The sequence below is a fragment of the Culex pipiens genome, chromosome 3, assembly GCF_016801865.2.
Source record: "Culex pipiens pallens isolate TS chromosome 3, TS_CPP_V2, whole genome shotgun sequence".
Classification (NCBI taxonomy): domain Eukaryota; kingdom Metazoa; phylum Arthropoda; class Insecta; order Diptera; family Culicidae; genus Culex; species Culex pipiens.
Window position 1 is genome coordinate 182876456 of NC_068939.1, and position 23181 is coordinate 182899636.

Consider the following 23181-nt stretch of genomic DNA (forward strand, 5'->3'; position numbering starts at 1 on the left):
ACTTGGTTTGTTTTGAATATTTTCCAAAAAGTCAGCTCAAAACTCAAGGCAACCTTTGACAACAGCCAAAAATTTGTTCTGCGGTTGTCTTGCGGCTGTCATGCTACCATTATCTTGCGGTCGTATCACCGCGCGTGAACTCTAATTATTGACGCCCTCAGTAAAACATTGTTCATGCTTAAAACTATGATACACATTTTAAAATTATGAATAAATACATGTTTTTCCCAAAAATAATGTAAGTGAAAATTTTAAATAATTGTTCGTATTTAAAATTAAGTATTTCCTTTCATATGTGGTCACTCTGGAAAGGTTGTCGTATTTTTTCATAGACAATGTAATTTCCATAAAAATCGATCAATTTACCCTTCAATTTACCGATTTTCACCTTGTATTCATTATGATTTCGAATAACATTTATAAATAAATTGATTAAAAATCGGCAAATTCAAATTGAGATATCTAAAAATATATACACGGAGATATTTTCAGGAAATGTAGTTGAAAGTGTGTACTTTCAGGTGCATTGTTCGGTTTTGCGCCAAAATGCGCCATTTTGAAAACATTGCAACTTGAAAATAGGCTCAAAATCACTTACAAATGGTTATAACTCCTCAATAAAGGCTCAAAACATTTTGCTGTTTTCGGCAAAGATATGAAATTTTATGTCATAAACAACTCTTCAGAACATAGTAGGCCGCTAAAACGCTAACATTTTAAGTTATCACAAAAAAGTGCTTTTTGGACCATTTTTGCAAAACTGGCGTATATCTCGAGTAGATTAAGAGCTACAAATTTGACGCCTTGGACCAACCTTCGTGAATTTTTCTCCTCTACAACTTTGCCCAAGACACCAAAGCCATACACGCACAGAAATTGTGTAAGTTTGAAACAACAAACATGTTTCTTAACACCAGCAATCATGTTTTATTAAGCGAACAAACCATATTTACCAGTTTAATAAACATATTTTATCAACACTACCATGATTTTTATTGGTTTAACAAACCGGTTTGCCATTTGCGCGTTTCTTTTTTCTAGCGTGTAGCAAAATTTTACAGTGTACTTGTGAAAACTTTTCGCTGCTCAGATCAATATGGCGGACGAAAGCGACTTCAAAGACGGAGTGGAAGTTATGGGAGAATTTGTGTTTAAATGGCTGAGTCCAGAGGAAGTACAAGTATTCAATTTGTAAAGTGAGATACTAGTGCAGGTAGAGGTGATTTCAGCGTTCAAAAGTAAGTTTTTGTTTTTTATTGGAAGGATTAGGAAGGATTTTTTGTAAAACATCGTTACACTCTTTCTACTCAACAGATTATCGAGCGATCGGAAGTGGAAGTCTTGGTCCAGCCACCTTTCTTTTCTTAGAGGATGGTGAAACGATGGTTGTCTGCTTTTTCATGAACAATAATCCGGAAAATTTCATTCCAGGGTCTCCAAGCGTTGACGACCGAAGCGTTCCTTCCAGCGGTCGATCCGGAGACGACGGCACAAACCGTCGTCTATCGAGAGCAGTGCACGGCCACTTACCTGCTTACGAACTTCTTAAGAGGCATCGATCATTACAACTCATCGGAACAGATGTTTCTAACCCGGAAGAACCAAATTGCGGTTACAAACATTGCTATGGTCAAGTTCTACTACCGGTTGCCGGACCAAGTTCGAAAAGTTTCTTCAGTGCTCTTATCCAGATTCTCAGAAGAAAAGGCGTCTAACTTCACTAGACGGCAATTTCTCTGAAGGTAAATAGTATCATTTTGAACCAAGTTTTGAACCCGAAAAGAACAAATATGTACAGTTCTCCATTTCAGATATTTAAAATGTCACCGTGCTATCGCTGCCGAATCACTTTTTATCGTGCAAACATCCGTTCGGCAAGACTGCCAAATCCAAACCCCTTACTTACGGAAAACTGTACTTTCTATATTGTAACTTGAATGAGAGCATTAACTGAAAATAAAACAACTAAATCCAACTTTTTTATTGTTTGTATTGATTGATTGGCTAGATAAGAAAAATAGTTAAAAGGATTTATTGAATCTAAAATCGTGATGTTTCATTTAACCCCACATGTTTGTAGATTCAACAAACATGTTTGTTACACTGACCATAATGATTATTGGAATTACAAACAAGCTACATTTGAATGGCAACTATCTTGTTTATCAAACCCACAAACTTGTTGGGTTGAATTTGATAAACATGTTTGCTGGCCCTGAGATGACAATCATGTTTGTGGGGAAACCCCAACATTTTGCTGGATGTACTATCGGATTTTTCTGCGTGTACAACGTCATCCAACATAGTTAATTATGGTTGACACCCTGGAAGGTCGTCACCCTGTATGTCAATATCTTCAAAAGATAGCCCTTATCAAGTACAACAACTCTTCCGAAGACACCATTTGGCTAGGACGTCAAATAAAAGAGTTATCAATTTATTCCACTTAATTTTGCCATTCCGAACACTGTGCAATGGCCACTCCGGGTGTGGCCAATCCTGTCAAAATGGTCATTTTCATCACCAGTATCAAAAACCATGAATTTTGATACCCATATTGCCCCAAGTCGTATGGTTCGATAAATGTCCCCCCGGTAGAACCTTCCCTCAGGGCCATGGCCACCCCGGTAGAACCTTCCCTCAGGGCCATGGCCACTCTGGGTGTGGCCAATCCTGTCAAAATAGCCATTTTCATTACCAGTATCAAAAACCATGAATTTTGATACCCATATTGCCTTAAGTCGTATGGTTCAATAAATGTCCCCCCCCTAGAACCTTCCCTCAGGGCCATGGCCACTACGGTTGTGGCCAATATCCTACCAGTTTGGTCCCAACCCCATTGCCTTGAATCATTCTGGTTTCCGAGTGACCGTTCTAACAATGTTCTTTAGAACAGAATTCCTCCCAAGTTGGTGCACAACCTGTGTCTTTCAATGTGTGTATGTGTGTGTGAGCAATAAAATTACCACCGTCGATCCGTCTCTGACGGATTTTCAGTCAGAACTAAATTGTTCAGAGGCTATCTGTTAGCTTATATAGTCCGCATGAAATGTGGCAACAATGGTGCAACATTCTCGCGTGACAGTTCCAAGAAAGCAGGAGACGAGGCAAAATTTGCACCATGTTGCCACATTTCATGCGGACTATATAAGCTAACAGATAGCCTCTGAACAATTTAGTTTTGACTGAAAATCCGTCAGAGACGGATCGACGGTGGTAATTTTATTGCTCACACACACATACACACATTGAAAGACACAGGTTGTGCACCAAATTGGGAGGAATTCTGTTCTAAAGAACATTGTTAGAACGGTCACTCGGAAACCAGAATGATTCAAGGCAATGGGGTTGGGACCAAACTGGTAGGATATTGGCCACACCCGGAGTGGCCATGGCCCGTAGGGAAGGTTCTACCGGGGGGACATTTATCGAACCATACGACTTGGGGCAATATGGGTATCAAAATTCATGGTTTTTGATACTGGTGATTTAACTGGCCATTTTGACAGGATTGGCCACACCCGAAGTGGCCATGGCCCTGAGGGAAGGTTCTACCGGGGGGACATTTATCGAACCATACGACTTGGGGCAATATGGGTATCAAAATTCATGGTTTTTGATACTGGTGATTAAAATGCCCATTTTGACAGGATTGGCCACACCCGGAGTGGCCATGGCCCTGAGGGAAGGTTCTACCGAGGGGACATTTATCGAACCATACGACTTGGGACAATATGGGTATCAAAATTCATGGTTTTTGATACTGGTGATGAAAATGGCCATTTTGACAGGATTGGCCACACCCGAAGTGGCCATGGGCCTGAGGGAAGGTTCTACCGGGGGGACATTTATCGAACCATACGACTTGGGGCAATATGGGTATCAAAATTCATGGTTTTTGATACTGGTGATTAAAATGCCCATTTTGACAGGATTGGCCACACCCGGAGTGGCCATGGCCCGTAGGGAAGGTTCTACCGGGGGGACATTTATCGAACCATACGACTTGGGGCAATATGGGTATCAAAATTCATGGTTTTTGATACTGGTGATTAAAATGGCCATTTTGACAGGATTGGCCACACCCGGAGTGGCCATGGCCCTGAGGGAAGGTTCTACCGGGGGAGATTTATCGAACCATACGACTTGGGACAATATGGGTATCAAAATTCATGGTTTTTGATACTTGTGATGAAAATGGCCATTTTGACAGGATTGGCCACACCCGGAGTGGCCATGGCCCGTAGGGAAGGTTCTACCGGGGGAACATTTATCGAACCATACGACTTGGGGCAATATGGGTATCAAAATTCATGGTTTTTGATACTGGTGATTAAAATGGCCATTTTGACAGGATTGGCCACACCCGGAGTGGCCATGGCCCGTAGGGAAGGTTCTACCGGGGGGACATTTATCGAACCATACGACTTGGGCAATATGGGTATAAAAAATCATGGTTTTTGATACTGGTGATTAAAATGGCCATTTTGACAGGATTGGCCACACCCGGAGTGGCCATGGCCCTGAGGGAAGGTTCTACCGGGGGGACATTTATCGAACCATACGACTTGGGGCAATATGGGTATCAAAATTCATGGTTTTTGATACTGGTGATGAAAATGGCCATTTTGACAGGATTGGCCACACCCGAAGTGGCCATGGGCCTGAGGGAAGGTTCTACCGGGGGGACATTTATCGAACCATACGACTTGGGACAATATGGGTATCAAAATTCATGGTTTTTGATACTGGTGATGAAAATGGCCATTTTGACAGGATTGGCCACACCCGAAGTGGCCATGGGCCTGAGGGAAGGTTCTACCGGGGGGACATTTATCGAACCATACGACTTGGGGCAATATGGGTATCAAAATTCATGGTTTTTGATACTGGTGATTAAAATGCCCATTTTGACAGGATTGGCCACACCCGGAGTGGCCATGGCCCTGAGGGAAGGTTCTACCGAGGGGACATTTATCGAACCATACGACTTGGGACAATATGGGTATCAAAATTCATGGTTTTTGATACTGGTGATGAAAATGGCCATTTTGACAGGATTGGCCACACCCGAAGTGGCCATGGGCCTGAGGGAAGGTTCTACCGGGGGGACATTTATCGAACCATACGACTTGGGGCAATATGGGTATCAAAATTCATGGTTTTTGATACTGGTGATTAAAATGGCCATTTTGACAGGATTGGCCACACCCGAAGTGGCCATGGCCCTGAGGGAAGGTTCTACCGGGGGACATTTATCGAACCATACGACTTGGGGCAATATGGGTATCAAAATTCATGGTTTTTGATACTGGTGATTAAAATGCCCATTTTGACAGGATTGGCCACACCCGGAGTGGCCATGGCCCTGAGGGAAGGTTCTACCGAGGGGACATTTATCGAACCATACGACTTGGGACAATATGGGTATCAAAATTCATGGTTTTTGATACTGGTGATTTAACTGGCCATTTTGACAGGATTGGCCACACCCGAAGTGGCCATGGCCCTGAGGGAAGGTTCTACCGGGGGGACATTTATCGAACCATACGACTTGGGGCAATATGGGTATCAAAATTCATGGTTTTTGATACTGGTGATTAAAATGCCCATTTTGACAGGATTGGCCACACCCGGAGTGGCCATGGCCCTGAGGGAAGGTTCTACCGAGGGGACATTTATCGAACCATACAACTTGGGACAATATGGGTATCAAAATTCATGGTTTTTGATACTGGTGATGAAAATGGCCATTTTGACAGGATTGGCCACACCCGAAGTGGCCATGGGCCTGAGGGAAGGTTCTACCGGGGGAGATTTATCGAACCATACGACTTGGGACAATATGGGTATCAAAATTCATGGTTTTTGATACTGGTGATTAAAATGGCCATTTTGACAGGATTGGCCACACCCGAAGTGGCCATGGCCCTGAGGGAAGGTTCTACCGGGGGACATTTATCGAACCATACGACTTGGGGCAATATGGGTATCAAAATTCATGGTTTTTGATACTGGTGATTTAACTGGCCATTTTGACAGGATTGGCCACACCCGAAGTGGCCATGGCCCTGAGGGAAGGTTCTACCGGGGGACATTTATCGAACCATACGACTTGGGGCAATATGGGTATCAAAATTCATGGTTTTTGATACTGGTGATTAAAATGCCCATTTTGACAGGATTGGCCACACCCGAAGTGGCCATGGCCCTGAGGGAAGGTTCTACCGGGGGGACATTTATCGAACCATACGACTTGGGGCAATATGGGTATCAAAATTCATGGTTTTTGATACTGGTGATTTAACTGGCCATTTTGACAGGATTGGCCACACCCGGAGTGGCCATGGCCCGTAGGGAAGGTTCTACCGGGGGGACATTTATCGAACCATACGACTTGGGGCAATATGGGTATAAAAATTCATGGTTTTTGATACTGGTGATTAAAATGGCCATTTTGACAGGATTGGCCACACCCGGAGTGGCCATGGCCCTGAGGGAAGGTTCTACCGGGGGGACATTTATCGAACCATACGACTTGGGACAATATGGGTATCAAAATTCATGGTTTTTGATACTGGTGATGAAAATGGCCATTTTGACAGGATTGGCCACACCCGAAGTGGCCATGGCCCTGAGGGAAGGTTCTACCGGGGGGACATTTATCGAACCATACGACTTGGGGCAATATGGGTATAAAAATTCATGGTTTTTGATACTGGTGATTAAAATGGCCATTTTGACAGGATTGGCCACACCCGGAGTGGCCATGGCCTGTAGGAAAGGTTCTACCGGGGGGACATTTATCGAACCATACGACTTGGGGCAATATGGGTATCAAAATTCATGGTTTTTGATACTGGTGATTAAAATGGCCATTTTTACAGGATTGGCCACACCCGGAGTGGCCATGGCCCTGAGGGAAGGTTCTACCGGGGGGACATTTATCGAACCATACGACTTGGGACAATATGGGTATAAAAATTCATGGTTTTTGATACTGGTGATTAAAATGGCTATTTTGACAGGACTGGCCACACCCGGAGTGGCCATGGCCCTGAGGGAAGGTTCTACCGGGGGAGATTTATCGAACCATACGACTTGGGACAATATGGGTATCAAAATTCATGGTTTTTGATACTTGTGATGAAAATGGCCATTTTGACAGGATTGGCCACACCCGGAGTGGCCATGACCCTGAGAGAAGGTTCTACCGGGGGGACATTTATCGAACCATACGACTTGGGGCAATATGGGTATAAAAATTCATGGTTTTTGATACTGGTGATGAAAATGGCCATTTTGACAGGATTGGCCACACCCGAAGTGGCCATGGCCCTGAGGGAAGGTTCTACCGGGGGGACATTTATCGAACCATACGACTTGGGGCAATATGGGTATAAAAATTCATGGTTTTTGATACTGGTGATTAAAATGGCTATTTTGACAGGACTGGCCACACCCGGAGTGGCCATGGCCCTGAGGGAAGGTTCTACCGGGGGAGATTTATCGAACCATACGACTTGGGACAATATGGGTATCAAAATTCATGGTTTTTGATACTTGTGATGAAAATGGCCATTTTGACAGGATTGGCCACACCCGGAGTGGCCATGACCCTGAGAGAAGGTTCTACCGGGGGGACATTTATCGAACCATACGACTTGGGGCAATATGGGTATAAAAATTCATGGTTTTTGATACTTGTGATGAAAATGGCCATTTTGACAGGATTGGCCACACCCGGAGTGGCCATGACCCTGAGAGAAGGTTCTACCGGGGGGACATTTATCGAACCATACGACTTGGGGCAATATGGGTATAAAAATTCATGGTTTTTGATACTGGTGATGAAAATGGCCATTTTGACAGGATTGGCCACACCCGAAGTAGCCATGGCCCTGAGGGAAGGTTCTACCGGGGGGACATTTATCGAACCATACGACTTGGGGCAATATGGGTATAAAAATTCATGGTTTTTGATACTGGTGATTAAAATGGCTATTTTGACAGGACTGGCCACACCCGGAGTGGCCATGACCCTGAGAGAAGGTTCTACCGGGGGGACATTTATCGAACCATACGACTTGGGACAATATGGGTATCAAAATTCATGGTTTTTGATACTTGTGATGAAAATGGCCATTTTGACAGGATTGGCCACACCCGGAGTGGCCATGACCCTGAGAGAAGGTTCTACCGGGGGGACATTTATCGAACCATACGACTTGGGGCAATATGGGTATCAAAATTCATGGTTTTTGATACTGGTGATTAAAATGGCCATTTTTACAGGATTGGCCACACCCGGAGTGGTCATGGCTCTGAGGGAAGGTTCTACCGGGGGAGATTTATCGAACCATACGACTTGGGACAATATGGGTATCAAAATTCATGGTTTTTGATACTTGTGATGAAAATGGCCATTTTGACAGGATTGGCCACACCCGGAGTGGCCATGGCCCGTAGGGAAGGTTCTACCGGGGGGACATTTATCGAACCATACGACTTGGGACAATATGGGTATCAAAATTCATGGTTTTTGATACTGGTGATGAAAATGGCCATTTTGACAGGATTGGCCACACCCGAAGTGGCCATGGCCCTGAGGGAAGGTTCTACCGGGGGGACATTTATCGAACCATACGACTTGGGGCAATATGGGTATCAAAATTCATGGTTTTTGATACTGGTGATTAAAATGCCCATTTTGACAGGATTGGCCACACCCGGAGTGGCCATGGCCCTGAGGGAAGGTTCTACCGGGGGAGATTTATCGAACCATACGACTTGGGACAATATGGGTACCAAAATTCATGGTTTTTGATACTTGTGATGAAAATGGCCATTTTGACAGGATTGGCCACACCCGGAGTGGCCATGACCCTGAGAGAAGGTTTTACCGGTGCCATTGATTGAATAAATTTAATTAGAATTAATTATTCAGGATTACATAAATAGGCAAAGAATTAAAAAATATAAATAAAAATAGCATGATTTTTTGAGTTTTGTACAAAGTTCTTTGTCATATTGGTCATGTAGAACATAACCACCTGCACCTTTTTTTTTACTGTATCGAAATCGTTGATTCACTTATAAATAAATAACGCACACGTTTTTTGTTTTAATCAATGTTTATTCTCCTTCTCCATCCCTTCACAGAATCCCTAGCGCTGCGTCTAACCACGGTCCGCATCCCAACGTACAAGATGCGCGGAGAATCTGCCCTGCTCGAGTGCCAGTACGAACTCAACGCTCGCCAGCAGTCCCACAGCAGCGGTCGTGGTCACCACAGCGGCGGCGGCCACAACCAACATCACCAATCGTCACGTGGCCGCACACGGAACGACTCCTTCGGGGGTTTCAAGTACGCGTACCACGACGATTATTACGCAGACACCGACGGCGGCGGCGGCGGCACTGAAGAGCGGTTGTACTCCATCAAGTGGTACAAGGACAACGAGGAGTTTTACCGGTACGTGCCGTCGGCCGTGCAGCCCATCAAGAGCTACAAAATCGACGGCATTCGGGTCGATCCGAACCACTCGGACGGCTCGAAGGTCCAGCTGCGGGGGTTGACCCTCAAATCGTCCGGCGTGTACCGGTGCGAGATATCGGCCGAGGCGCCCAACTTCGACTCGGTCCAAGGTGAAGGCCGAATGGATGTGATATGTAAGTGTGTGATGAGTACATTCCACCGCCGCGGTGTGACTACAATGTTGAACGCATTCCAGATGTCCCCCGGGAAGGGCCGCACATCAACGGCAGCGAGCGGCGGTCGTACCACATCGGCGAAACGATAGAACTCAACTGTACCTCCGGCCGGTCCTATCCGGCGTCGACGCTCCAGTGGCACCTCAACGACCAGCCCGTCACGGACCCGGCCAGCATCGTGCAGTACCCGCGGGTGGTCAATCAGCACGGGTTGATTACGAGCTACCTCGGGCTCAGCATGGTGGTCCAGCCCCAGCACTACATCGACGGCCTGATGCGGATCAAATGCGTGGCCAGTCTGTCGCCGGTGCTGTGGCGGAACGGCAAGGAAAGCATCGTCCAGTGGGAACAACCCGGCCTCGATAATCGAGTGGCCATGCTGCTCGGTGAGTTGCTTTTGCCGTGAATTATTGCTTTTAATTAGGTTATTGATTGGTTGAGCTCTGTGCAAAGTTGGAGAAGAGCGATTCAAATGTGCTGGATTATTTGGAACTAAACGATATGGTTGTCATTTATGGCTGTAAATATTGAAGGTTTCAAGTAGACAATTTTAAAAACTCGTAATTTACTTTATATTTTTGATTTTTCATCAATGTTTAATAAAGTCGTAGAAAATAATATGTTAACATTATACACTTCAAATCTGACCACAGTCGAACCTCATTTGAATTAAAAGCGATGGTATCTACTATCAAAATTCAATTGTAAAATGGGTTATAAGGAGCACTGTACAACACATTATTCAGCAATTCCCCACGAAAACAGCATTGAAAAATACTAAAGTGCTCGGATCGGGCTCAAAATTTTCTGGGGGTTCCCTGGCCGAAATAATTGGACCCATATTTTTTTGTTTGGCCATTAGGGTGACCTACGCCGTCTTAGGGTGGTCTGAAAAATGGCCATTTTCGTCGATTTTCCCAAAAAACCAAAAAAAAACAAAAAATCATATCTCCACGTCATTTCATCCGATTTTGGCTGTCTTAAACGCAAAAGAAAGGTGATAAGTTGGTCTTTCAAAGAAAAATAAAATGAAGTTTCAAAAATCTAGCCTAACATATGTTTGGGTACCAAAATTTTCGTAATTAACTTTTGGTACCCAGATATGTATAAGTCATCGCTGAAATTTTAAAGTTATCGCAGTTTTAGTGAAAAAAGTTGATTTTTTGCCAATTTCGTTATTTCCGGTTTTTGCGCGCGGCGCGTCGAAAAACACGGATTTTATTTTTATAAAATCATATCTCGGAATCCTGTTAATGAACTTTTCCAAATATTTACAGACATAGGCTCTTTGGTCCAGACACCGTCAAAACGGCATTTTAATGTTTCATACACCCTTTTCATATGTTAGGCTAGATTTTTGAAACTTCATTTTATTTTTCTTTGAAAGACCAACTTATCACCTTTCTTTTGCGTTTAAGACAGCTAAAATCGGATGAAATGACGTGGAGATATGATTTTTTGTTTTTTTTTTGGTTTTTTGGGAAAATCGACGAAAATGGCCATTTTTCAGACCACCCTAACACGGCGTAGGTCACCCTAATGGCCAAACAAAAAAATACGGGTCTAATTATTTCGGCCAGGGAACCCCCAGAAAAATTTTGAGCCCGATCCGAGCATTTTGTTTTTTTTTCATGCTGTTTTCGTGGGGAATTGTTGTATTAATAGTCAGGACCCGGTGCCTGCAATCCCCGTTACAGTTTATATGGAATTCCAATAAGAATGTAACAGAAAAATCAGGCTTCGGGTCCTGACTGTTAATAAATCTAGAAAATATAACATCCAGGATATTAGCAGTAAAAATGTGTAAATTTAAGAAAAATTTATGAGTTTTACATTTTCTCTGACCATCAACTCCCGCATTCTTATCTTATTTTTTTATTTTTTTTTGCTGGGCAACCTTAATTGTTTATGAGCAAATCTCTACGGAATCGGTCTTTTATTTTTATTTTTGTATTTTTTAATCCTGCTGAAACTTTTTTGGTTCCTTCGGTATGCCCAAAGAAGCAATTTCTCAATGACTGTTACCTATTCGCAACTGATCTAGTTTTAGCAATCATGGTGTTTTATCTTTTCGGTTCATTCATACATGCTGTTAATAAGGGAAACACCACTAGATCGTCGAAGCCTATGATCAGTAGTGCTGAAAGGATATTACGGTTCTGTTCAGCAACGGAGGGGCAACCATGGGTGGTCTCTCATGCTCATGCTCATGCTCATAATTTTCCATACAAAAATGATGTGTGAAAATTCAAAAATCTGTATCTTTTGAAGTAATGTTTTGATCTATTTGGTGTCTTCGGCAAAGCTGTAGGTATGGATAAGGACTACACTGAAAAAAATGATACACGATAAAAAAATTTTTTGATGATTTTTAATTTCACTTTTTGTCGCTTAAACTTGATTTGCAAAAAAAACACTATTTTTTTTTAGGGGACATCAAATGCCAACATTTCAGAAATTTAAAAAATTGGGCAAAAAATCTTTAACCGAGTTATGAATTTTTGAATCAATACTGATTTTTTACAAAAAAATTGAAATATTGATCGCAAAATTTTTTGATAAAGTGCACCGTTTTCAAGTTATAGCCATTTTTAGGTAACTTTTTTAATAACAGTCGCAATTATTTATTTTTTAAGTTAGTGCCTTGAGCTCTGTTGATACGACCCATATTTGCTGAGATACTGCAATGCAAAAATTAAAAAAACAGGAAAATTTATGTTTTCTTAGTCTCACCCAAACAACCCATAATTTTCTAATGTATCGATATTCAATATCTCAGCAACTAATGGTCTGATTTTCAATGTTAAAATATGAAACATTCGTGAAATATTCCGATCTGAAAAAAATTGAAGGCTGTTTGGGTGAGACTAAGAAAATATCAATTTTCCTGTTTTTAAATTTTTGCATGGCAATATCTCAGCAAAGCAATAGAGCAAAATATAGAGAATTTTATAACTCTTCAAAAATATATCTTTTTAAAGAAGGCAAATATAGGCACCTTATTGGAAGAGTAAATCACGTTTTAAGGAAATTTTGAACCCTGAAACTATTTTGTATGGAGCGATAAATTAAATGTAGCTCGAATGTTACACAATTTTTGATGTAATATTTATGATTGTCATTCTATTCTTTAAAAACATAAAAGCAATTAAAGAAACATTCCACAAAACATCTTTAAAAAGAAAATACCGAAATTTTTTGCTGCTGTACTGGTTATGATAACTCTCAATAAATACAAGGCTCAGTAGAACCAAAGAAAGTAACAAATCCAAAATTCAAAAGGAATTTAGATCAATCCTTGACATTTTCCTGTTCTGTAAATTTAACCTTTACAGACATCGATCAAAATACATAAAAGAAGTCAACAATTCCAAAATATTTCAAAGAAAACTCGGATTTAAAAGGGTTCAAAGAAGCTTGTGCAACTAGTTTCAGAATGTTGATTTTTTCAACACGATTCGTACATTTACTCTACGAAGCTTTCCTAAATAAATAGGACGAGTGCTGAAAATTTAGTTTTGCACCATGTATTATGAAATGACTTTGAAATGTTTTAGCTAAGTTGTCCGGAATGATGAATTGTTGCTTTTTTCAGATCAACAGAGTTTCTGCGATTTTCTCAGAATATGTTGAGCAAAATCTCAAAAAGTCGAAATTTTAGATGTCATCATCTAATACTGGAATTAAAAAGTCAAAATCAACCAGTTTTTTTAAATAATTTAAAGCATATATTTGTAATAAAATTTATCCGTGCAATCAATGATTTTATCACATTTATGTTTTTAGATTGACTAGGGACTCTCTAGTAGAGAGTATTCTGTATCGATAGTTTTCTCCGAACTAATAATCTTGTTTATCTCTTGAGACCTCTCCCATCTGTACTATGATATGATAGCAATACGATGGCCAAGATGATTTCATTCTCCAATCAAAACCAACTCAAACCCAGTAAAACAAAACCGATTCTCTCGCTCGTCATGCTTTTTCAAAATTGATTTTTATAAAACTTCTTTCTTCTTCTCTCATTTCCCCAACCCAGTGAAAAGTGGCTCACCTAGCTGCCTGGTCAGCATGACACTGCTGGTTCTTTGCACCGTCGGTGGTTCCCTCGCAACCATCATCAGTCAGGGACACCGCCACCGCCACCACCTTCTTCAGCTGATGGTCCTGCAGTAGCGCGGCCATGACACCAAGAGGACGGCGCCAACTTGAGCAACGAACACCAGCCAGCCAGCAATTCCAGTGCTAGAGTTGAAATTATGAGACACTCTCCGGTGACGCAGGGAAGCCCGCGACAAAAAACGAAAGGACGAAAGTTTTGCGAAACTATATCAAAAGTAGTGTTAGTAGGACGGGTGAGTGAAAGAGAAAGAGCGAGAGCGAAATATAAAGCTAAGGGGAGACACTTGAGAAAGTATAAATATTGTATTTAACGAGCTAGAGCGAAAAACGCCACGAACGAAAGAGAGATGGCAGTGATTTACTTGATTGTATTTATAGCCGAGACCGTTGACAGCGAAGGAAAATAGCTTCTTCCAAGTTTAGTTTTGTGATTAAGTTTTTGTTCCGTTTTTGTAGCAGCAGCAGCAGAAGCTTCAAAAGTGTCGAGGGAAGCTCTGTAGAAAATTGTGAATTAAAACTGCACTGTACATACAACTAGGGGCAATTTTCGCAGTAGGACGTTGAAAGATCAACAGAGTGATTGTAAATTTACTAATTTTGTACATAAAAGTTAGCTGGGAATAATTACTAGAATAAAATTTCCGCTTGAACCTACCGAGTTGGCTTTAATTTTTGTTTAAGAGAAATCTCCTTGAAAGTAACATAATTCCAGAAATAACCAACGCGTCACACCGGTGTCACGCGGCTGTCACACGAATAACTCTTCAAAAAACTGAAAGCGGAAAGTATCATCCAACACACCGGTTGTGTTGTGACAGACGTGGAGAGATTTCAATATCTTACGCAAATATGTGCGCCACGCCAGAATCAAATTGCTTCATCGACCGATCGATACAGTGACGACGCAATTTGTGGAACCAATTAAAAAAAAACAAAAACAATATTTTCCGATAAAATTATAAAGTAAAAAAATCGTAAATTTATTTTCCTGATTACAATATTTTTAATAATAAATTTTAAACTTTCTGTTCAAAAAAAAATGAAACTTCCCGCAATCCACAACAGCAAACGTATCGTAACTCCAAACCATCGAACCTCCCACCACGTGGTTGACAGCGTGGGAAAACAAAACGAATTCCCTCATCCCCCTTGAACCGTCACTCTATACTGAAGTTTCCACTTGTAACCACCACCGAACCGATGGAGGTGGTGAAAATTGAATATCGGGAAAATCGAGCAGAGCAACCAGCAGCGCACCACCAGCAGGCAGACATCACTGTCACGATTTCGGTTGGTCCTTTCGGCATGCAAACGGAGCTCAGGGCAGAAGAGCATCCTCGAAAAACAGTGAAGATAGAGCAAACCTCGTGGAATGGAATGGAACTAACTCCCTTCGATAAACATCAAGTCAAAATCTCGTTATCGTATTATATTTTGTTTATCGCAGCGAAACCAGAGCGGGATGCTGTTGAGACCACGTGGGGACACACACTCATAGGACGATGGAATAATTTATCTTTTATCTTTTATCTTTTATCTTTTATCTTTTATCTTTTATCTTTTATCTTTTATCTTTTATCTTTTATCTTTTATCTTTTATCTTTTATCTTTTATCTTTTATCTTTTATCTTTTATCTTTTATCTTTTATCTTTTATCTTTTATCTTTTATCTTTTATCTTTTATCTTTTATCTTTTATCTTTTATCTTTTATCTTTTATCTTTTATCTTTTATCTTTTATCTTTTATCTTTTATCTTTTATCTTTTATCTTTTATCTTTTATCTTTTATCTTTTATCTTTTATCTTTTATCTTTTATCTTTTATCTTTTATCTTTTATCTTTTATCTTTTATCTTTTATCTTTTATCTTTTATCTTTTATCTTTTATCTTTTATCTTTTATCTTTTATCTTTTATCTTTTATCTTTTATCTTTTATCTTTTATCTTTTATCTTTTATCTTTTATCTTTTATCTTTTATCTTTTATCTTTTATCTTTTATCTTTTATCATATGAGACTAAAACTACCTCTCGAAATATGATTTTTCAAAAAAAAAATTTTTTTAATCAAAAAGATCGCAATCATTATCCAAAATTTGTTTGAAAGAGTTTAGAAAAAAAAATCAACAACAAAATGGAAATCTTCTGATTTTTACAGAATTTTTCAACTTATGATTTGATTTTTTTATGTTAACAAAATAAAAATTATTAGGACAACATTTTCAATATGAGGCTCAAATGTCTGAAAGGATCCGGCAATTTTGATGGAAGGTTAATTTTTTTGTGTATGTATGCCAATACCTTTAGACTGGCTGAGCAATTATGGAAAAGTGTAGTGTAATTTTTCAGCATTAAAAATCGCTGTTGGACCGAGGCAAGTACAAATTTTATTTTAACCCTGCCCAATTTTTTTCGAAAATATTTATTTTTCCCTTTGAGCAACTTTTGTTCTACAAAAAACTTTACTTCTCTTGTTTTATGTTTTTCTTGTTACATTTTTAGTATTTGAATTTGCATTTATCTTGTTTAGTTTATGTTTGTTTTTGGTAGTATTTGGCCTAGTCTACCACCTCCTATCATTGCATTTTGCCTATCTAATTTTTTCATGTTTTTTACAGCTACTTTTTTCAATTTTTAGCTTGTTTTTCACATTTACTGCTATAAAATGGCACCATTATCATTTAAATTGTAAAACATTGCGTAGAGGCATAGGGGAACTATACCCTTTCTCAGCCTATTTCTATTATCGGCCTATCAGCACTTTGATCATGAATTACAGCTTTCATAAAGTGTTTTTGACTGTTCCAAAGTAATGAATAGCTCAAATAAAAGTGAGCAAGCAACTCTCCATTGTTGAAACATCTGAAAATGTTGATTTAATAGCGGAAAACGGAAAAGTGATGAGAATTGGTCAAACGGCTTAGAGTGATTAGAATGGGTATATTTCCCCTAGTTTGATACACTACAAAAATTACTGCATACTTCTTTTTACTACAAATATAGGAAATGTTAGTAAAAAAGGTGCAGGTGGTTATGTTCTACATGACCAATATGACAAAGAACTTTGTACAAAACTCAAAAAATCATGCTATTTTTATTTATATTTTTTAATTCTTTGCCTATTTATGTAATCCTGAATAATTAATTCTAATTAAATTTATTCAATCAATGGCACCGGTAAAACCTTCTCTCAGGGTCATGGCCACTCCGGGTGTGGCCAATCCTGTCAAAATGGCCATTTTCATCACAAGTATCAAAAACCATGAATTTTGGTACCCATATTGTCCCAAGTCGTATGGTTCGATAAATCTCCCCCGGTAGAACCTTCCCTCAGGGCCATGGCCACTCCGGGTGTGGCCAATCCTGTCAAAATGGGCATTTTAATCACCAGTATCAAAAACCATGAATTTTGATACCCATATTGCCCCAAGTCGTATGGTTCGATAAATGTCCCCCCGGTAGAACCTTCCCTCAGGGCCATGGCCACTTCGGGTGTGGCCAATCCTGTCAAAATGGCCATTTTCATCACCAGTATCAAAAACCATGAATTTTGATACCCATATTGTCCCAAGTCGTATGGTTCGATAAATGTCCCCCCGGTAGAACCTTCCCTACGGGCCATGGCCACTCCGGGTGTGGCCAATCCTGTCAAAATGGCCATTTTCATCACAAGTATCAAAAACCATGAATTTTGATACCCATATTGTCCCAAGTCGTATGGTTCGATAAATCTCCCCCGGTAGAACCTTCCCTCAGAGCCATGACCACTCCGGGTGTGGCCAATCCTGTAAAAATGGCCATTTTAATCACCAGTATCAAAAACCATGAATTTTGATACCCATATTGCCCCAAGTCGTATGGTTCGATAAATGTCCCCCCGGTAGAACCTTCTCTCAGGGTCATGGCCACTCCGGGTGTGGCCAATCCTGTCAAAATGGCCATTTTCATCACAAGTATCAAAAACCATGAATTTTGATACCCATATTGTCCCAAGTCGTATGGTTCGATAAATGTCCCCCCGGTAGAACCTTCTCTCAGGGTCATGGCCACTCCGGGTGTGGCCAGTCCTGTCAAAATAGCCATTTTAATCACCAGTATCAAAAACCATGAATTTTTATACCCATATTGCCCCAAGTCGTATGGTTCGATAAATGTCCCCCCGGTAGAACCTTCCCTCAGGGCCATGGCCACTCCGGGTGTGGCCAATCCTGTCAAAATGGCCATTTTCATCACCAGTATCAAAAACCATGAATTTTTATACCCATATTGCCCCAAGTCGTATGGTTCGATAAATGTCCCCCCGGTAGAACCTTCTCTCAGGGTCATGGCCACTCCGGGTGTGGCCAATCCTGTCAAAATGGCCATTTTCATCACAAGTATCAAAAACCATGAATTTTTATACCCATATTGCCCCAAGTCGTATGGTTCGATAAATGTCCCCCCGGTAGAACCTTCTCTCAGGGTCATGGCCACTCCGGGTGTGGCCAATCCTGTCAAAATGGCCATTTTCATCACAAGTATCAAAAACCATGAATTTTGATACCCATATTGTCCCAAGTCGTATGGTTCGATAAATCTCCCCCGGTAGAACCTTCCCTCAGGGCCATGGCCACTCCGGGTGTGGCCAGTCCTGTCAAAATAGCCATTTTAATCACCAGTATCAAAAACCATGAATTTTTATACCCATATTGCCCCAAGTCGTATGGTTCGATAAATGTCCCCCCGGTAGAACCTTCCCTCAGGGCCATGGCCACTTCGGGTGTGGCCAATCCTGTCAAAATGGCCATTTTCATCACCAGTATCAAAAACCATGAATTTTTATACCCATATTGCCCCAAGTCGTATGGTTCGATAAATGTCCCCCCGGTAGAACCTTCTCTCAGGGTCATGGCCACTCCGGGTGTGGCCAATCCTGTCAAAATGGCCATTTTCATCACAAGTATCAAAAACCATGAATTTTGATACCCATATTGTCCCAAGTCGTATGGTTCGATAAATCTCCCCCGGTAGAACCTTCCCTCAGGGCCATGGCCACTCCGGGTGTGGCCAGTCCTGTCAAAATAGCCATTTTAATCACCAGTATCAAAAACCATGAATTTTTATACCCATATTGTCCCAAGTCGTATGGTTCGATAAATGTCCCCCCGGTAGAACCTTCCCTCAGGGCCATGGCCACTCCGGGTGTGGCCAATCCTGTAAAAATGGCCATTTTAATCACCAGTATCAAAAACCATGAATTTTGATACCCATATTGCCCCAAGTCGTATGGTTCGATAAATGTCCCCCCGGTAGAACCTTTCCTACAGGCCATGGCCACTCCGGGTGTGGCCAATCCTGTCAAAATGGCCATTTTAATCACCAGTATCAAAAACCATGAATTTTTATACCCATATTGCCCCAAGTCGTATGGTTCGATAAATGTCCCCCCGGTAGAACCTTCCCTCAGGGCCATGGCCACTTCGGGTGTGGCCAATCCTGTCAAAATGGCCATTTTCATCACCAGTATCAAAAACCATGAATTTTGATACCCATATTGTCCCAAGTCGTATGGTTCGATAAATGTCCCCCCGGTAGAACCTTCCCTCAGGGCCATGGCCACTCCGGGTGTGGCCAATCCTGTCAAAATGGCCATTTTAATCACCAGTATCAAAAACCATGAATTTTTATACCCATATTGCCCCAAGTCGTATGGTTCGATAAATGTCCCCCCGGTAGAACCTTCCCTACGGGCCATGGCCACTCCGGGTGTGGCCAATCCTGTCAAAATGGGCATTTTAATCACCAGTATCAAAAACCATGAATTTTGATACCCATATTGCCCCAAGTCGTATGGTTCGATAAATGTCCCCCCGGTAGAACCTTCCCTCAGGGCCATGGCCACTTCGGGTGTGGCCAATCCTGTCAAAATGGCCAGTTAAATCACCAGTATCAAAAACCATGAATTTTGATACCCATATTGCCCCAAGTCGTATGGTTCGATAAATGTCCCCCCGGTAGAACCTTCCCTCAGGGCCATGGCCACTTCGGGTGTGGCCAATCCTGTCAAAATGGCCATTTTAATCACCAGTATCAAAAACCATGAATTTTGATACCCATATTGTCCCAAGTCGTATGGTTCGATAAATCTCCCCCGGTAGAACCTTCCCTCAGGCCCATGGCCACTTCGGGTGTGGCCAATCCTGTCAAAATGGCCATTTTCATCACCAGTATCAAAAACCATGAATTTTGATACCCATATTGTCCCAAGTTGTATGGTTCGATAAATGTCCCCTCGGTAGAACCTTCCCTCAGGGCCATGGCCACTCCGGGTGTGGCCAATCCTGTCAAAATGGGCATTTTAATCACCAGTATCAAAAACCATGAATTTTGATACCCATATTGCCCCAAGTCGTATGGTTCGATAAATGTCCCCCCGGTAGAACCTTCCCTCAGGGCCATGGCCACTTCGGGTGTGGCCAATCCTGTCAAAATGGCCAGTTAAATCACCAGTATCAAAAACCATGAATTTTGATACCCATATTGTCCCAAGTCGTATGGTTCGATAAATGTCCCCTCGGTAGAACCTTCCCTCAGGGCCATGGCCACTCCGGGTGTGGCCAATCCTGTCAAAATGGGCATTTTAATCACCAGTATCAAAAACCATGAATTTTGATACCCATATTGCCCCAAGTCGTATGGTTCGATAAATGTCCCCCCGGTAGAACCTTCCCTCAGGGCCATGGCCACTTCGGGTGTGGCCAATCCTGTCAAAATGGCCATTTTAATCACCAGTATCAAAAACCATGAATTTTGATACCCATATTGCCCCAAGTCGTATGGTTCGATAAATGTCCCCCCGGTAGAACCTTCCCTCAGGCCCATGGCCACTTCGGGTGTGGCCAATCCTGTCAAAATGGCCATTTTCATCACCAGTATCAAAAACCATGAATTTTGATACCCATATTGTCCCAAGTCGTATGGTTCGATAAATGTCCCCTCGGTAGAACCTTCCCTCAGGGCCATGGCCACTCCGGGTGTGGCCAATCCTGTCAAAATGGGCATTTTAATCACCAGTATCAAAAACCATGAATTTTGATACCCATATTGCCCCAAGTCGTATGGTTCGATAAATGTCCCCCCGGTAGAACCTTCCCTCAGGCCCATGGCCACTTCGGGTGTGGCCAATCCTGTCAAAATGGCCATTTTCATCACCAGTATCAAAAACCATGAATTTTGATACCCATATTGTCCCAAGTCGTATGGTTCGATAAATGTCCCCCCGGTAGAACCTTCCCTCAGGCCCATGGCCACTTCGGGTGTGGCCAATCCTGTCAAAATGGCCATTTTCATCACCAGTATCAAAAACCATGAATTTTGATACCCATATTGCCCCAAGTCGTATGGTTCGATAAATGTCCCCCCGGTAGAACCTTCCCTACGGGCCATGGCCACTCCGGGTGTGGCCAATCCTGTCAAAATGGCCATTTTAATCACCAGTATCAAAAACCATGATTTTTTATACCCATATTGCCCAAGTCGTATGGTTCGATAAATGTCCCCCCGGTAGAACCTTCCCTACGGGCCATGGCCACTCCGGGTGTGGCCAATCCTGTCAAAATGGCCATTTTAATCACCAGTATCAAAAACCATGAATTTTGATACCCATATTGCCCCAAGTCGTATGGTTCGATAAATGTTCCCCCGGTAGAACCTTCCCTACGGGCCATGGCCACTCCGGGTGTGGCCAATCCTGTCAAAATGGCCATTTTCATCACAAGTATCAAAAACCATGAATTTTGATACCCATATTGTCCCAAGTCGTATGGTTCGATAAATCTCCCCCGGTAGAACCTTCCCTCAGGGCCATGGCCACTCCGGGTGTGGCCAATCCTGTCAAAATGGCCATTTTAATCACCAGTATCAAAAACCATGAATTTTGATACCCATATTGCCCCAAGTCGTATGGTTCGATAAATGTCCCCCCGGTAGAACCTTCCCTACGGGCCATGGCCACTCCGGGTGTGGCCAATCCTGTCAAAATGGGCATTTTAATCACCAGTATCAAAAACCATGAATTTTGATACCCATATTGCCCCAAGTCGTATGGTTCGATAAATGTCCCCCCGGTAGAACCTTCCCTCAGGCCCATGGCCACTTCGGGTGTGGCCAATCCTGTCAAAATGGCCATTTTCATCACCAGTATCAAAAACCATGAATTTTGATACCCATATTGTCCCAAGTCGTATGGTTCGATAAATGTCCCCTCGGTAGAACCTTCCCTCAGGGCCATGGCCACTCCGGGTGTGGCCAATCCTGTCAAAATGGGCATTTTAATCACCAGTATCAAAAACCATGAATTTTGATACCCATATTGCCCCAAGTCGTATGGTTCGATAAATGTCCCCCCGGTAGAACCTTCCCTCAGGGCCATGGCCACTTCGGGTGTGGCCAATCCTGTCAAAATGGCCAGTTAAATCACCAGTATCAAAAACCATGAATTTTGATACCCATATTGCCCCAAGTCGTATGGTTCGATAAATGTCCCCCCGGTAGAACCTTCCCTACGGGCCATGGCCACTCCGGGTGTGGCCAATATCCTACCAGTTTGGTCCCAACCCCATTGCCTTGAATCATTCTGGTTTCCGAGTGACCGTTCTAACAATGTTCTTTAGAACAGAATTCCTCCCAATTTGGTGCACAACCTGTGTCTTTCAATGTGTGTATGTGTGTGTGAGCAATAAAATTACCACCGTCGATCCGTCTCTGACGGATTTTCAGTCAAAACTAAATTGTTCAGAGGCTATCTGTTAGCTTATATAGTCCGCATGAAATGTGGCAACATGGTGCAAATTTTGCCTCGTCTCCTGCTTTCTTGGAACTGTCACGCGAGAATGTTGCACCATTGTTGCCACATTTCATGCGGACTATATAAGCTAACAGATAGCCTCTGAACAATTTAGTTCTGACTGAAAATCCGTCAGAGACGGATCGACGGTGGTAATTTTATTGCTCACACACACATACACACATTGAAAGACACAGGTTGTGCACCAACTTGGGAGGAATTCTGTTCTAAAGAACATTGTTAGAACGGTCACTCGGAAACCAGAATGATTCAAGGCAATGGGGTTGGGACCAAACTGGTAGGATATTGGCCACAACCGTAGTGGCCATGGCCCTGAGGGAAGGTTCTAGGGGGGGGACATTTATTGAACCATACGACTTAAGGCAATATGGGTATCAAAATTCATGGTTTTTGATACTGGTAATGAAAATGGCTATTTTGACAGGATTGGCCACACCCAGAGTGGCCATGGCCCTGAGGGAAGGTTCTACCGGGGTGGCCATGGCCCTGAGGGAAGGTTCTAC

The 23181-nt window shown here is 42.1% G+C and overlaps 1 protein-coding gene and 1 long non-coding RNA gene across 3 annotated transcripts in view; both read left to right on the top strand.

Moving 5' to 3' along the window:
* LOC120420638 (uncharacterized) overlaps positions 1-14491 on the top strand; it is a 31610-nt gene extending 17119 nt beyond the window's left edge. The window contains exons 2-4 of the mRNA XM_039583716.2: positions 9163-9672; positions 9735-10100; positions 13754-14491. Coding sequence (XP_039439650.1) covers positions 9163-9672; positions 9735-10100; positions 13754-13890 — 1013 coding nt within the window. The 3' untranslated portion in view covers positions 13891-14491. The remainder of the gene's footprint in view (positions 1-9162; positions 9673-9734; positions 10101-13753) is intronic.
* On the top strand, positions 1014-2249 carry LOC128093489 (uncharacterized). 2 transcript variants are annotated; one of them, XR_008212523.1, is made up of 3 exons: positions 1014-1238; positions 1315-1742; positions 1812-2249. It is a non-coding gene; the product is annotated as an uncharacterized LOC128093489 (long non-coding RNA). The 2 variants fall into 2 exon arrangements; XR_008212524.1 differs by having other exon boundaries at positions 1432-1742.
* Positions 14492-23181: the final 8690 nt, after the last annotated feature.